General features: G+C 44.3%; 2 protein-coding genes across 2 annotated transcripts; both read right to left on the bottom strand.

Moving 5' to 3' along the window:
- Positions 1-5,287: 5,287 nt before the first annotated feature.
- Positions 5,288-9,166, bottom strand: tpbg1b (trophoblast glycoprotein 1b). The gene is made up of 2 exons (XM_069703367.1): positions 8,640-9,166; positions 5,288-8,316 (listed from the first exon to the last, which is right to left on the bottom strand). Exons 1-2 carry the CDS (start codon positions 8,885-8,887, stop codon positions 7,476-7,478), a joined length of 1,089 nt encoding a protein of 362 aa, XP_069559468.1. The 5' UTR covers positions 8,888-9,166; the 3' UTR covers positions 5,288-7,475.
- A 1,482-nt stretch (positions 9,167-10,648) lies between these two features.
- On the bottom strand, positions 10,649-17,748 carry tmem222b (transmembrane protein 222b). The gene is made up of 6 exons (XM_069703369.1): positions 17,580-17,748; positions 16,882-16,966; positions 16,215-16,246; positions 16,017-16,113; positions 15,807-15,937; positions 10,649-13,220 (listed from the first exon to the last, which is right to left on the bottom strand). The coding sequence occupies exons 1-6, from the start codon at positions 17,696-17,698 to the stop codon at positions 13,133-13,135; spliced, it is 552 nt and encodes a 183-aa protein (XP_069559470.1). The 5' UTR covers positions 17,699-17,748; the 3' UTR covers positions 10,649-13,132.

Raw genomic sequence — 17,748 nt, forward strand, 5'->3', positions numbered from 1 at the left:
TAATTAACAATCAGGAGAGTGTCTGTGAGTGTTAAACAGTTTACAGTAGTTATCAGACTTAGTTTGGGGAAAATTAAAACTCTCCCCAGATGCAACATTTTCTTAGTTAGCGGTTCTTAAAGGAAGGACGACCGAAGGCTTTCAGCTCTCAAGATTAGAGAAGGTCATGGTTCATACAGTCAGAGCTGCATTAACCCGTATAACATGAATGATACTTTGAAATTAAAAGACAACCTAAATAACTTTGTTTCACATCCTGACATCATATCATTCTTGAAAGGACCTTCATGTATGTGATGCTACTGTGAGATCATCATGCAGGATGTTACATGCAGGGCTGTAACAGTATGTCTTCATCCAAACTGAGCCTCCTCAAAGTCCTTCATGTAGCAAGACGATGTGAAGTCAGTGAGACAGACACTCAGCAGATGGTGTGTCCTCTCCGGAAGAATCTACCCTTTGGCCTCCGAACCGTTCCTCTCCCTCTGACCAATCAGGTGCCTCAGATCCCTGTTGGGGGCGCTGGGCTCCCTCCCGCTTCGGCATCTGGTCCAGCCTTTGCAATAATGAAGGTAATAATAATGAGCTTAAGTCTCCTCCCTTCGGGAAGGCGAGAGGTCACACTACCTATGGAGAGTTCACACCCAGCACATTCTACCAGCAGCTCGAGGATTCATCATCATCATCATCATCATCATCAGAGAGGCTTCACGCTTTCATCCCTGTTTACAGTGGATATTGTTCTCGAGATGAAGTTCAACGGCTTCATGTAATTTGGATGTATTTTTTTTTTTTGGTCATCATTTCTATTGATTCAGGCAACATTGTTCCCTCCAATTTATTGCTGAGATCTACGAGCACAGTTAAATCACTCCAGCCAAACCCATAGTGTAAAATTAAATCACTTGCGTAAAATTAAATCAAGACGTTGATCTTTAAACTGCAAAAACATCTCTACCAAATAGTTTTGTTATTACTGTTAACTGAGTGATGGACAAAAAACTATGAGATCAGTTCTCATAAAACCAGTATTTTCCTTCAAGTTTATTATTTTACCAAGTAGCATTTTAGTGGCCAGAACTATAGCAGTCTGAAATATATAAGTCCATTAGCTCTGAAAAAAAAACAACCTTTTTACAGAGTACTGTATGGAGCAACATAAGCCTTTGTTTGTGATAGTGTTTCTGGCCAGTAAAATATTACCACAGTTTGTCTGTTGCTTGGAGCTTCAGTCTTCACTGTGATTATGGTCTGGAAACCTTGTTTGCATTAGGGTTTGTTCAGCCACTCTGAAGGGCTGCGACCAGACGGGATAGCAAAGTGTGATGGCATAGAAGTAGTTACAACAGTGGCTGCTGCAGTTCTGGCATACAAAATAATATATACGGTGGTCAATACTAATTGATCAAAGGCTGCTCTAATAGTTATAAAATAACCAGAAATGTAACCCAACAACCGGAAGCAATCCTCAGTGTAGCGTCAGACCACAGACTGGATATAAAAGTAGACGCAGCTTCCTGGTCTGAAAAATGAGGCCTTAAACTGCAATACCACCAATTGCCACTAGAGGTTGACTCCAAAAAGCCTCCATAGACTCCATATTTAACTTCTCCCATGAAACTCAGTCAATTAATTTTTTCCACAAGTTATTCTAGTTTTGTTAGCTGCAGTCACTCATTCCTATTAGTTTTCTGGAGGTCCATCTGAAAATAATCCGTCATTAATTAGGACATAAACCTCAATAAGCCGTGTTTTAGGGGGCGTGTCTGTTTGACTGACGGTGCCGTCAGGTTTCGGCTATAGGTGGGCAAGACAAAGTACTGTCGGATTTCCAATCAAATCGAGTCAGATCCACCGCTCGCTCCCCCAACTTGCCCAAACCTCTCTGAACTACATATAGAAATACTGATAAATGTAGCTTTAATGTTAATACAAAAATATTGATAAGAGCAGCTTCATATAATAATGTTCAAAAGTGCAGTTTTAATGTTTATCAAAAATGCCTTCTGTAACTTCCCGTAACTAAAAAGTGGGAGAAACATCAGCCAGCAATAAATTAAGTCGTTATCTATGAACCACTGTGGGTCTGCTGGAGGGGGTTTGAACCCAAGTGTCTTCAAATGACTCCAGTTTGCAGCCACACTATTGTATTTGTTCTGCTCTCTGCTCACTTCCAACCAGCTCATTGATGCATGAAGCAGATGATGAAGTGGCACAGGAGTTGAGAGTATCTTGTCCCTTCTCTAAAACAGGTCAAGGCCATTTATAATCAACAAGCAAAACAGGCCTTATTCCACTTCTGTGGGAGGACCAGGGGAGAGACTCTTTAATGAGTCACGGTGGGGCTCGTAGCCTGATCAATTGAATGGCTTGATCGCGTATGGACCCCATCGAGACTATTCATCTTCATACCGTGTTGTTCTCCCTGGAGGATCTTCGCAAGAATATAAAGCAGAGAAGAAGCCGCAGCTTTAGTGGCTCATTCAGAGTTTGAGAGAAGGATGCAGGATGGGACACGGAGGGAGATATGTCCCTCTAAATGAAAACTCTCTAACCTCATCCTCACATAACAACCACCCCAACAACAAAACAAAACTTCTGACAGGAAACGAAAAACGAGAGGCTGAATCACGGGCAGCTTGAGGACAGCGGAGCCCACAACAAGGCTTCAGGGCACGGCCCGCTCTCAGGGGTGGAGGCCCGGGGTGGAGGGGCGGAGGAGCGGAGGCTGGCAGTGCCGTGCGTTTACAGTTGTCGTCAATTCGGAAATCAGTGGAGACGCAGTCGTGGAGACTTCAGAGGGGAGCTGCATTGTTGCGGTGGAGTATTTTATACGAGCCGTTCTTTCATCGGAGACAAGACTTTGTTGAGAGCATTTGTTTCTCATTTTCCGCGGGCCTGGGGACTCGTTGTGGTTCGGCACCGAGAGGTTTTTGTTTAAATTTCAAGAGCATAAAGAATCCCATTTTGACATGTGGACACTTACATGTTGTACAAACTCTGCGGTGGTTATACCCAAGTGGGACAGAAATAATATACAATTAACCGCAAATCAAGTCCACTTGTTTTGTGAGCTTTATTAAATTCAAACTGAAATCTGAAGTCACATCACTATTTATGGCAGGAAATTGACACAATAATGATACTGCAGCTTTTGTTTTGTTACAAGACATTGTTTCCTCCTTTTCTAAACAAACCCACACAGCGTTGTCTGAGATCCTGTCACGCTGCAACGTTTGGACTTCAGTTGAAAAGTTGAAGCCAGCAAGCTAGGCTAACCAACTCACCTTCCTCTCATCATCCTTCCCTCTTGTATCAGCTTGTAGCTCAACTGTGTCTCTTTCATGTGTCCCGTTGAAGTAAATGTCCTCTCAGCACTCCACATGTTACCCAGTGATATAGCGGGACCATTTCAAACTGAAGGATGTTTCCACCCGCCAAGCAGATTATGTTTTCGGTGCGGTCTGATTGTTTGTCTGTTTTGTAGAAGGAGTACAGAAAACTACCGAACTGATTTGAATGAATCTCGGTGGAAGAGTGTAGCACGGGCCAAGGAAGAAACCGTTCAATTTCGGCGCAGATCCACGAGTTTCATTGTCTTGTCTTTAACATTGTGAGAGAGGGCATTTGGCCTGCTCAGTGCAATGCATCTTAAAGTCCAGTAGATGGTAGTAAAGTTCAGTAGTGAGAAAACATAGGCCATTATAGAAATACAATATCACATTCCACATGTGCAGGCAGCAGTAATCCTCCGAGATACACTGAAACAGAAAGCAGACGTTGTGGAGCATCAGAGGTGTTCTGGGAAATAAATTCAACCCTGGACTTCTCCGCTGGGACTGCACCCCCTACAGCAGCCTGAATGACGGGCACACAGAGAGGGTCAGTAAAGAGACACGTTATGGATTGGTTTGACGATCCATCGACCCACCGGCGGATTTGTCTGAATAAGACCGATGGTCAGTAGACCGGTGTGGAGCTCGTGGGGACAGTGATTTCACACGAGAGAAATGTAACAACACCACAAGTGTAAATATTGGTTGCAGTTGCACATGACAGAGTGGACTATTGACCTCGTGGAGGTCTGTGCTCTCAGTGTGCCCGTCTAGTCATCACTACACCAATCACATTAAAAAAAAAAAAAAAAAAAAAAAAAAAAAATTATGCCACCTGGAAACACTCCTGTTGGAGGCCTTGAAAATACATTTCTTTTTCTTTTGGTAATTACATTTTGACCAAATAAGTGCCGTGATATGTATTCTGATTTCTTAGCAAAACTAGTTTATAATCATTGATATTAATACCAGAATGAAGGAAGAGCACATATACAGTTTTGGTAAATCCATTGAATCGTGTGTGTGTGTGTGTGTGTGTGTGTGTGTGTGTGTGTGTGTGTGTGTGTGTGTGTGTGTGTGTGTGTGTGTTTATGGAAGTGATGAATGGGCTGCCAGTTGGCTTTAATGGGCAGTTGGGCCAGCTGTACCAACTCCTCCTCACTAGCATCCTCTGGCAAGCACAATTAGTCCCATTGATCAAGTGAACAGCAGAACAATGGGCAATACCCCACTGGAACCACTTCCTTAGTTTAGTCTCCACCTTCGCCAACCAGACATGTTAGAGATGATGGACAGATCCAGGCTGGGCCGATGGATCCACAGATTTGACATCATAAGTAAGATCACTGTGAAGATAAGGAAAGTAAAGGGAGTGAAGCCCAGCATCAGCGTGGTTTGGTTGGAGCATCTAAATGTGAAGCAGACTGTATCAGAGGACTATTTAGTGAAGGCCAGTGTAAATGATGATGTGTCGTTGTAGCGGAGCGTTACAGACAGCTGTATTTGTCATACCATGCCAGTGGAGGGGGGTAGATGCCACTTCGTCTCTGTCGTCATGCAGCTGACTGTTGTGGTCTCTTTTTTAACATGTTCAATTCCTCACAGATGTGGCGTTCACTTTTAAGGCATATTCCCTATCACGGCCATTAAACCCATGAAATGGCGCCAAGATGTTCCCGGAGACAGGAGGCCGAATAAAAAAATCACAAGCCTGCTGCGCTCCAGAGGAAAAAAAAAAAAGAGAAAAGAAATACGTTAAATATGTATTTCGGCACAAACCACAGAACACAGTTAAAACTGTTAAAGTTTTTAAAAACTGCTTCCTCGTAGGAAACCCTCACTGGTGTAAGAAACGGCTCGTGGGAACACATGACGTGGAAATCAAAGATGAAATAAAGATGTGATCTTTTAATCAGACATGTGCAACATACAGTCTGAAGGAGTGGATAATTGGAGCGATTCTTCTGATTTTAACAAGCCTCTCTTTTTGCACAGTAATGGAAACCGTCTGGATGTTCCTCTGTTTTCATGCATTCCTGCTGAGGCAGCCTTACACAGCCTATAGCAAACAGACCGTATATTTTTCAAGCAGCCAGACTCGTAAAAAGACAAGAAAGAAAAGAAAAGCCAGGGCTTCTAATCCACACTTTAATGAGCAGAAAACGGAAGTAATGACATGCAGGGAATCATTTTTCTTCTTTTCCTTTCTGCAAATTGACACCAGTAACCCGTGGCCGGCTTAATGCCCCGGGCGTGACACGCTGTGTAAATAGCAAATGAAAACTTCTCCTGGGGTTTTCCTCCCACAGGCAATTATTAAGAATGATGACACTTTGAACAATAGCTGGATCAGAGCGCTCAACTTTGTCATCATGAGTGAATCCCATTACACCCCGGCATAATGACCGTCTGTGAAGGCAGAGAGAGAGAATGAGTATCACAAGGCATCAGCTTTTGTTTTTTCTCCGCTGGAAAACAAAGCTCATTTGAGGCATCTCCATCCGAGCCACCCCTTTGTGTCAGCAGCGTAAGAGCCTCAATTGTTTTCTCCTCTGTGAGTAAATGCCCAGCTTAATGTGGTGCTGCGGCCGAGAAATGATACCCAGTCCAAACATTATGAATACATTCATTTCCGCAGCTCTCATAACACACAAGATTACATTTGAGGCTAAATGAGTGTACAGACTTCACGACTTTGCTTTGTTTTGTCGATCCACATGCAGGAAAGTGTATCCGTGTTATCTGCTTTACTATCAGAGGAGTTGATCTTGATGGGCCGAAGATGTTGCTTTGGCTTTCAACAATGGGAGGCTGTTTCACTTAACTTCCAGAGCTCCTTTCTTCCCCCCTCAATCCAAATACCTAGATAGCTAGCAATTAGGGCCATAAACACATAGAGGAATGGCAGCTCGCCATCTTCGCTCGCCGTCTGTGTTTGGAGCATCAAAAGGCCACAGAGATTTGCTTTTGTCATTCAGAAACAAACAAAGATGACGCGTATGACATTTGTTTAGAATTCATTCATTTTAAGGTAATTCAGTTTAAACATGCATGTAAAATGTCTGGATTTCAGTGTTTTTTAGGGCTTAGAAAGCAGCTTTCCCCTGAAAGGACACTTCTAGCATAACCCCAATTAAAAATGTGGACAAAAGCTAAAACTTAACATATTTTTCTAGCTTTTCATGAAGCTTAAAGCTCCTTAACTGGTTGCAGCAAAACCGCTGAATGAAACAATGTAGCTGGTGTTTCAGAATCATCTGTATCTTATCACTGGGAAAAAAAGAGAGAAAAGAAAGAATCCCCCTAAACAGAAAAACGTGGAGAGGCAGACTGTTTCCTTCAAAAGAGCCTGCAGAGCGGCTGTTGTCTTTCAGGAGGGAGGGGAGACTTCAGCGGCCTCAGCCCCTGCGACTGGTTCTCATCATTTTGACAATAAAACTTGAGGAGTTGAAACAAAGCGACGTTTCATGAAAAAAAAAAAGGGGAAAAAAAAGTGAGGGGGCTCCAGAGATTTCCGCTGGTCTGTGCTGAATCGCCCTCCTCCTCCTCCTCCTCCTCCTTTTCTAATCCAACAGCCAGAGAGGAGCAGAGTGGTGATGTTTTTAGGGAGAGCTTTGGAAAAGCTTTTGGTGGCTTTAATTCCTCTCCAGCACCCATGAGGGACCAAAGCGGGTTGAAATGGTTCAAAGATGAGATGACTGATTGTGTTTTCAATTCTCAGAGGTTTGTTTTCATAGTGCCAGGGTTTTATTGCAGCATTGTGGACTGGCTGTGACACAAAAGATGGAGTGAATGTGCCTCGTAGAGAGTGAGTTCAGATCACTGTTGATTGGGTCACAATATCGAGCTGACGTCAGGCACTTACCGTTACTTTTGTGTGCGCATAAAGAACAGAAATGGGTGAAACAAATGTCAGTCAATGAACTCTCTTTATAACATTCAAGTCTATGATAGTCTGTAGTAAAAGAGCACATTAGACGTGTGATGAGGAGAGATGAGCGGTGCATGCTTCAAGGAACAAGGCTGAAAACTTATAAACACAGCTGTATTTACAGACAAATCTGTACAATTTTTACAAGTTGCTACTGATAAATGCATTAGGAAAGAGTTTTGTATAAGAAAATGCAGCAGACTGTCCCCTCACACATCAGCACTCGTGGAGACCTGTGATAGCCGGGGGTCCGACTCGATCTCGAAGCGGTAGTGGTAGCCCTCCCACACCTCCCTGCAGGCGTCCCGCAAGTCGTAGATGCGCTTCTTGATGCCCCTGCGGTTGAGGTAAAGCACAAAGAGGAAGACGAGGCCTACGAAGCCCAGGACTATACCCAAGAAGACGTAAGAGGTCTGCAAAGCAAGGTCGCCCTTCTGGTGGCATCTCAGAGTCAACATGCCCACAGCGAGCATGGACGTGTTCCTCATGCTGGCCGGGAAGGCACACACGAGGTCCTCGGCGTCCCGGATGCGATCCTGCGACTTGTTGAGCCACAGAGCAAAAGGTTCGATCCCACACGTGCACATGAACGGGTTCTCCCCCAGCAGCAGAGCCGCTCCGGGCAGGGAGTCCAGCTCCTGCAGGCCTTCCTCGGGAAACGTCTTGAGGGCATTGAGCGTGAGGTCGAGCTCCTCCAGGCACTCCAAGCCCGAGAGGGTGGAGTTGTGGACGGCCACCAGGGAGTTGTTGGAGAGCTTGAGTCTCCGCAGGCTGCTCAGGTGGGAGAAGATGCGCGAGGGCAGATAGATGAGGCTGTTGTCGGATAGGTCCAGGCCCTGCAGGGTCCCCAGGGAGCTCCAGCGGAGAGACGTGGCCAGGTCCAGCACCGACGAGTGGTTGTAGAGGGCTTGGCTCAGGTTGAGCTCCCGCAGAGACTGATTGAAGACGGTGAAGGCCTCGGGGTGGATGATAGCCAGCTGGTTGTTGCTCAAATCCAGAGAGCGGAGGCTGCGGAGTCCTGCGAAGGTGTGGGACTCCACCTCGGAAATTCTTAAAAGAGACATCAATCACACTTTAATTTGCATAGTGGGAATGGACAAAAGAAGATGTTTGCAGACATGAAAGCATGACAGATTTACTTTGGATCCGAACTGAATACATTTTTATTGTGGTGGTCCTTTTAATACAGCTTAAACAGAAGGATGCAACCAAAAACTGAGGAGCTGCTTGTCAGATTTAAAGAACACTGAGGACCAAGTGGAGATTGAGAAACAGCATGCTGATAGTGAGACAAGCAAATTGTGTCTTAGATTCCTCTCCCAGGTTTCCTTTGCATGGCAGTAATGACGAAAAGGCACAGCAGTCAGTCTTACCGGTTATTGCTCAGAGACAGGTTGGTCACGTTCTCCAGTCCTTTGAAAGACTCCGGACCGATCCGGTTGATCTGATTCCCGGTTATGAACAGATTCCGGGTGTATCCGGGGATCCCGGCCGGGATACTCCGCAGGTTTTTGGAGACGCACTTCACGGTGTGAGCCGCCTCCGAGCACTCGCAGTGCGGAGGACACGGCGCGTAAACGGAGCCGAGGAGAGCGCAGAGAACAATGCGCCGCGCCAGCATGTTGGACAGAGAAGGAAAAGTATGCGGTTGGAGGAACGAAAAGAAAACACGGACAAGAAGAGGAAGAAGAAAAGGGGTAAATGAAACGATCAGCTCCGCCAAGACATCGTTACCATGTCTCGTCCCGCCTGGGAATGCGCCCTTCAACTTTGCATGTCCGCAGAAAGTATGGCCGGGAGGCTGGGTCTGATTTCCATGAGAACAGGACTGGGGGTCGTGCTGATCTAATATGATCTGAGGGGGTGTTTGATCCTTTGCAGAGGCAAAGCGGGGCGTCGCTTCTTCTCCAACAATGAAGTTAAAAAAGGATCATAGACTATAGTGCGGCGATCTGTGGGGAGGGAGGGGCTTCTATGCTGCCTGCCCGGGTGCACGAGATCTTCCTCTCAGCCTCGAGAAGGAAGAGAGTGCTGGCACGAGGGATGGATGAGGAGGAGAGAGTGGTTGGAATTGCAGCCTCTTTTCTCATTTGGTAATATCTACTATTACGCATGGCGCAGCAGGACGTCAGGGAAACGAGTTTGGCCAAATATGTACTCACCGGGGTCAAATATCAACACTGAAATATGGACTTTAGTGATTTTGATTGCAGAAAAAAGAACAAACTGCAAGAAATCTCTAATAAAGGAAACATCATGGAAACCATCAATAACCATTTCTAGTCAATAATTATTTAAATACTCCAATTTTAGTCATCGAATGTGTTTTTTAGGGCGATCACGATGAAAAGGAAGAACTTTGCCAGAAGTTCTCTGCTCATAGTTTGATGTCGCTCATTCTCGGCTCCCCAGGTGGTGTGGTCAAGGTGGGGGAGGGGTGTGTGACCTCAGATCCTTTGATTCCCTACCCTTTTTCTTGAATATCATGATACTCTGCAGGGTAATGACCACTGAGTGGGACTTTTAGCCTTTATGTGTATTCTGACGGCCTCTAATTAATATTACAGTTCATAGGAACTTCAGTAGGAATAGGAAATCCCGACATCACAGCTTCCAGCTGAAGGCCAAATTCAGTGATGGAAATCCAAGAGAAAAAAAAACACTCCCACAAATGTCTACAATAATAGACATCTTTATTGGTATTATAGCTGTAAGTCATAAACACATTCAGACAGTCACTTGCAGGATTCATAAAATTCCCCCGTGGACTCGCTGTGTGATCTGCAGCATAAAAGATATTTGTGGGGGTGGGGGGTTGGATTAGAGAAACAAAAGAAGGGTTTTGAAATCGTAGACTGGTAGAAGTATATATGGATAGTGGCACTAATAATAGCATCCCAACTGTCTTTTGACAGCGGGGCTGAATCACTGGGACCACAGGTCTCCACATTCCTGGACCGAGCTCTTGGATACAACAAGGCACCGCAGCAGGCAGCATCTAAAACCATTCAAATGATCGCCGCTCAATATCACATTCTTGCACATCCACTCACACAAAGGAGTGTTAATCCTCACAGCCCCGCCCCCTCCTCCCTAAATCATACAGAAATATTTCTCTGTCAGTAATAAAGACAATGTTCTGAGTTTTATCAGCTGATATCAAAGAGCCATTCATCCCTCTCCTGTCGTGAATGAGCTGTTTCATCAAGGGACAAGTCCCGCATTCAAACACAAGTTTTGTCTCCCCTTTTTCCAACATTTAGCACAATTACGGAGAGCCGAAGGGAGTTTTCACTTCGCCGCTTGGCATTTTCCACGATCTGGACACGGGCATGAAAATGTCACTACAGTTTGGGCATAATGAGCACATTTCCTGATATATATATATTTTTTTTTTGAAGACACATGCTCCTCTGACTAACAGCACTCTGGATGGAGGGCTACCAGTCCGGAATGTTCATTCAGCCATTTCACACATAAAACTTGAGAGTTTAGGGCATAAAGGTGTATTTACAATAAAAGATGATTAAGTAACTAGTGGCTTTGCTTTAAAGAGAGATGTTAGTTTAAAATATCCACAAAAAACAAGTGTCTTTAAAGTTAATTTCACTCCCAATAAATGCCAGATTTCTTCCTGCTTTTAAAAATGACTGTGCAGCTCTTTTCTACACAATCTGTCGCGACAGCACACACAGCAGGTTATGGCATCAAATCAGGGTCGACTTAAGCAGGCCCGTTACGGTCTAATATATTATTTATTCTCACTAAAGTTTACCAGCAATCACATGACACTTGGAAAAAAGATTTAAGAAAAAACTACTGAGTTATAAACAGAGAAATCAATCAGAGGCAGTTCGCTGCAACGAAACGCAGCTGATTATTAATCAAGAAGCTGCAGAGATGAGTCGACCAGGAACTTCTCCCTCCAATGGGTTCACTCCAGATTCCTGCATGCATGCAACACACACATGCTGGCATGCAATTGCATGCTCTCTCTCTCTCTCTCTCTCTCTCACACACACAGAAACACACACACACACACACACACACACACACACACACACACACACACACACACACACACACACACACACACACACACACACACACACTCATTCAGGCACGAATCTGCTCCACAGCCGAGCGGCCGTGAAGTGACGTAAAGAGGAACAACAGTTAAATTATTCAGAGGACAAATCGTAGACTGAGCGATAAAGTTTGCAAAGTATATAAAGAGCACCTGATGTATAATGTGTGTTCAAATATTTACAGGCAACATGGGTGAGATCCACAGAAGAAGAGGAGGCCACAGAAGGAGCCCGATGAGGAGGAGAGTCTAAGAACAGTGGCACTTTGTTCTCCCTGGAGGTAAAAAGCCATACTCCACACCAACACACACACCTCCATTCAGAGGCTCACACGCTCAACCACATCTACTTTGGATTATTGCAGGATGCAGCGAAGCTTTGTGGAACAGCGCTGACATTTCACAATGACCTTCGGATGTGATGTGCAGAGGTGGAGACCAGCAGGAGCGACGCCGGCCGGCTAGCCGCTGGGGGGAAAAACCAGACGGTTGATGTTTGGCGAGTGTGAAAAAACCTGAGGATCCCGGTTACCTGCTGCTTCTGGCAGCACCGTGGACAAAGAGACGGCTCAACACTTTTCTTTTTCTCTGTTTGACCGCAAACAATGAGGGGATTTGAAAGTGCTAACGACAGCTATGGTAACGCATTTTTGAGTGCCAACCATCATGTGCATTTAAGTTGGTTTTTGTTTTGTTTTAGTTTTTGTTTTTTTTAAAAAGGAGCCAAAAAGAAGCATAAAACTAAATAATGCCACGTCTAAGAGATCGGTGACAGACACGGAGAAAAAGGGTCATTTTTAGGCACTGACTCTGGATTCTTCTCATGAAAGTCAAAAGCAGTGAGAAGGAAACAAAACTCGTCTGTTAAGACTGAACAAACACGTTTCAGAGCTGCTCCACGACACAACTAGTCAGAAATGAAGACACAGTCGGAGGTGGTCTCACTTTCTCCCGCGTTTTGGCACATGAACAGAAAACCAAAGTTCTCCTGGTTTGTCTTGATATTCTCTACATTCGAGTTGCGGCTGCTACAATCTGATGAGTTAATTAGTACCATGAGGTGAAACATGTACGACGTATCTCTGACAAAATATCTCTTCTAGAAGCTGATATTGTGTCGAGTGAGAAAATGCACAAAAGTACAAACTGCTCCTGCGTATGTATGTATGTATGGAGGTATTAGTCGCAGTGCTGTGGAAGAACGAAGTTAAATCAAGCATGAAATGCAGTAAATTCCCTGGAAAGGCAGCTAATTGATTTTACATGTTTGCGCCCCCTCGCCCCAGTATAAAAATGTCATTCTTGAAGCTCTGAATTATGGGATTACACTCCCGATTCCATTACAAAGTAAAAGCATCGGGATCTAAAAGCAAGGCATGAATGTGTTTCCCTCAGAAATTCAACGATCCCTCACTTCTCCACGGTGCAGGTGGTTTGAACCTGCAGTCAGACTCTGTACGACTCCTAATCCTTTCCGTGCGCTTGTGGTGTTCAGTCTCTTCTCTCCCAACAGATGAATACAGATGAATGTCCGTCACCGGGTGCTCCAGCTGCAGCGCCGCCACCGGGAGGCCGCCCGCTCGCCACCAACCAACAGGTGCTGGACGTTCCCGTCTCGGAGGGGAGTAGTCTGTATCTCCTCGACACCGCGTGATGCCCCCACACACACCTCTTCTTCATCCTCTCCTTGTTGTTTAAAAAGGCCAGCGCCACATCTGACCAGCAGGAGGGGTAGGGGAAGGGGGGGGGTTTCACCGTGTCCTGTACCGGCCTCCCAGGTCACCGCAGGTTGAGGGCCAGCGCCACTGTGAGGATGATGCCCATGAGCATCAGGAAAGGCAGCCAGGTCTTCAGGAAGCCTACACAGCTGGGAGGAGACGAGACGGAAGACCAGAGGTGAGGAAACGAGAGAGAGAGAGAGAGAGAGAGTGTGTGTGTGTGTGTGTGTGTGTGTGTGTGTGTGTGTGTGTGTGTGTGTGTGTGTGTGTGTGTGTGTGTGGTGACGTCCACAACAAACAAACAAATAGTGGGGTACCCTAATATCTGCATGACTCCCTCCCACCCCGAGTCCTCATAACATCCAGCCGAAGATGCCGTCTTTAACCCTGTACTTGCAGTAACCATGGCAACAATGAGTATAGACGACATGTACATCATCCTTTTTTTCATGTTAAAACGCTGCTGAGAGGCAAATCAAGAAGCTGCTGTGTGACGCCAGGAGAACATCAGTAGAAACGATGATGTGCGGATGTTAAAACACAGAAAGAAACGTTGGTCGTCACTGAGGCTTCGTCCGTCTGGATGAAACCCAATCAGGAGATTCTTGAGAAGAATCCAGATGTTAATAGCACTCATTTACCTGAACAGAGGAAAGCACAACAAAAGTATAACGGTGACTGATACAAAAAAAAAACAACAACAGCACATGAACATTGGAGAACGCTCTTCTTCTCAGATGAAATGCGTTCTGAACGTTAAAACAATCAACGTCAACGTTTTCTTATGAAACACAAACTTTGAACAGTTGAAGTGTTTACAAATGCAGCAGAAGTCTCAAAACATGGAAAAAAAAAAAGAAGCCAGTGACGTGTCTTTCAAGCAAGTCCAGTTGCCTCTGGATAACACCGAGACTCACTCCGACCCGGATGACCCAGAACCTTCACAGAAAACCTTTGAACAAGTTCCTGTGTTTTCTTTTTGCTGGAGTCTCTCCCTCGCTCTGACTGGGTTTATTTTCCTTCTGCTGCATCACGGAGCAGAAACACTTGTTCTGATGGTGCAATGCGTTGCATCATCACCTTCTTCTGACAACACCGTGTGCGTACTGCATGTTTCCATTCCTGACGGTGTGACTGTAAGTTCACAAGTTCACCATCAGAAACAGCTCCTGTGTTGCAGAAACGAGACGATGTCTGTTGTGACTCGACAACGTGTTGTTAATGAAAGTGAAGTCTTCTTACGATCTGACACGACGACGATGTGAACACCTTTCTTGTTATGGCCGTATTCAAAGGCCTTCTGGAGGAATGTCCTACATACGCTCTCCCCCCCCCCACTCCCTCCCTCCCTCCCCCCTCCCTCCCTCCCCTGGGAGCCCACAGAGAAACCTCATTCACAAGCTTCAGCCCTACTTCTCCCAGGATCTTAGAGGAAAGCAGCTGTTCATTACACAGTGTCCACTTCTGAGTTAGATGATGGCGGATATTTTTGGACTCGAGGATGATATATATATATATATATATATATATATATATATATATATATATATATATATATATATATATATATATATATATATATATATATATATATATATATATATATATATATATATATATATATATATATATATATATATATATATATATATATATATATATATATATATATATATATATATATATATATATATATATATATATATATATATATATATATATATATATATATATATATATATATATATATATATATATATATATATATATATATATATATATTATGGACAGTTTCCCGGACAACGTCAAAGCAGAAACACGACTTCAATGTTCCCAGTTTTTACAACACAGACCCACCATCACATCTGCATCAGTTCATGCTGCGTTAGCCAAAGCTTCTGATGACAGATTTGTGTTACAGCTACATCGAACCTTCAAACCGATGTTGACTGATGATGTGGACGTAGAGGATACCTGAACTACAGCACACTGTGTTGGTGTTTTGGTGTTTTCCTGATTCTTTCCGGGCTGTTCCAAAGAACACAACACTCATTTTAGACAGGAGTAGGACAGTGACACAGTTTTCTACTCCTACATACTGGATTTTAAATCAGTGCTGATTATTAAGGCCCAGTTCAGACCAAAGATTTGATACGAGACTAAACTGTTTTATGTAGAATGGAAAAGTTGCTTCATAGATAAAGTTTATTATGTGAAGGTTGCAGCATCACTGGACCATCTAAGATCAACTAAAGCCAGCTGACAGCGTCACCGCCGACTCAGCTTGTCAATTTGCCAGTTGGCAGTTTTAGAATGTAAAGAAGTCACTTCTCTCAACAGCCAATCAGCTCGCAGCAAAGTCAGCTGGTCATGTCAGTTACAAACTCAGTTTTCGGATGTAAAAAAAAAAAAAAAAGAGAGAGAATCACCTCCTGATTTTATCTGAGGGACAGTCGTGTCTGTATGACACCATGACAAGGGAAACACTCGGCCTGATCTTCCCAGCCTCGGTTATGGGATGTATTGGATGTGCTCACCTATTTTAGAGGCTTCAGCAGGTGATCCACTTGTTCAGCTGTACTAAGATTAGCTGACCTCTCAAGATAGCTTTTTACTGCATGGTCCAAAAACTGGGAGACGATTCCTCCGGTGGTTACCCGCTATGAGTGTGGATGAAACAACAAGCCGGCCGTCTCTTTCTCTTCCCAGAGACCGGGCCCGATACTCTTCCTTACCTGACGTGTTTTCCGTGGATGAGCGCGAGCAGGCAGAGGTTGACCATGTTCCACGAGGTGCTGTTTTCATATCGCATCAGATTCAGAGCCATGGCGACGTGCGAGTGACAGTTGTCGCAGCAGAGGTTGTGCTTCGGAGAGAACACAATGATAACGAATTCGTTCTGTTGTTTCTTCTTCAATGAAGTAAATGAAAGCGGTGTTATTTACCATCCTGTGCTTGTACTCCTCCGAGGCGTCGTGCACTGCGGTGTCCCAGGCGTTGGAGCCGCTGCCGTACACTTTGCTGACATCGAGCATCCAGTACCTGCAGCCAGAGAGAGAAACGATAAACTAACAGGTGTGGTTTTCACCATTTCTCTTTAAAAATACAACTTAAAAACACCCCAAACATTTTTATTAACTAACTTTGTTGGTCTTCCAAACGCCATGTTGTCCTCCTGCAAAAATACAAATGCAACAAAAAAAAAAAAAGGTTCATTTTTTTTATTTACATAGTTTGATCTTCTTTCTTTTACTTCAGTTCAAGTACTAAACACAGACAACATCACTGAGCCAAACCCTGTGCAGCAAATGATTGAGCAGCTAAACTGTGCGCCGAGACCTTTAAACATGTTCAACGAGCAGGTTATTGAGATTTAATGAATCATCAAATGTGCGCCAACAGGCTTCGGGGCTGTTTTGGAGAACGGACCGTGTAGGTTCGAGCTTTTAGAGTTCAGAAGATGGGCCGTCCCAACCGGAACAACAACGCTGAACGTTCACGCCAAAAAAATTATAATCTAGTTTTGTGTAATTTTGCCATAAAAACAAACCTTGAAACATAATAAAAATACAAAAGCTGAGCAAAGGCGTGAAATATTTATCCAGAGTAGTTTGAGAGGTTTCATTAGGATCTATTGTGAGTGACAGCAACAGGTGACTGTTTGATACTCAAATATCTTCCCTTAAACTAAACACGAGCTCTTTAAACTCACACCACTTGAAATTTAACCAACTGTAGAGCAACAATGCTGCTCTAAATTGAACATGGGAGTCGGTGGTCTGAATGGTCTCGTGCATAAACTGTACTCACTGAGACAAAGTACGGTCCAGCAAAGTCCCGGATGACTCCAGTGGAAGTGCAGATTCCCATGTGACCGATGAATGGAAGCAGCCATCTGAATTAAAAAATAAAACAGCATTTCTGTGATAACCCAAATATTAGTAGACAAGCTCCATCTGGCTCAGTAACATCCCAGTTTCAGCTGCATCTCTTCAATCTACAACACATTATTAATGTTCATGATAAATGTAAAAGAAGCAGGTTAGAGTTACAACAACATCAAAACAATAATCCTTAAAAATAAAAGTACCTGTTTGATTTTTACACATTAAAAGCTATAATGTTGTTTTTTTTTTTTAAACAGGATGTTAAATGTTATTTCGGCCCAACGAAGACAGAAACACGAACTTTTGACATGAAATCGTTTCCACTTTAAGAGAACAATGTGTTTCCGCTGTTGTTTACCATTTTGTTTACTTCCTGTTGATTGTTAAAATGTTTACGTCATCACACGCGCCGAAGTAAATGTCTATTTGGGACAATGCCCGTCACATTTCAACAGTGCGCCCTGGTCCTCGTCACCCGGACTGTTGGCAGCAGCAGAGTCCGACTGATGGGACTCATTTTCGGGGAGGAAATCAACAGGATGGTGCTGGTCGGCTAGCAGCCGGCTAAGCTAGTGGATCTGTCCCGGAGGTGTCCGTCCGACGGCGGCGGCGGCTACTCACGATAACACCGGGATGGGCGTCCACACGACGCAGTACGGGTAGCGGCTGGTCTCCGGGTTAATTTTCTCCGACGCGATGTGGTAATTCTTCATGGTGTCTTTTTCAACAACATCCGCCATCACCAGCTGCGGAGCGTGAACTTCATTTGTCCCACTTACGCCTGCGTCAA

The sequence above is a fragment of the Brachyistius frenatus genome, unplaced genomic scaffold, assembly GCF_029030835.1.
Source record: "Brachyistius frenatus isolate BFR_SWC_R1_liver_20210118 unplaced genomic scaffold, ASM2903083v1 Contig_46, whole genome shotgun sequence".
Classification (NCBI taxonomy): Eukaryota; Metazoa; Chordata; class Actinopteri; family Embiotocidae; genus Brachyistius; species Brachyistius frenatus.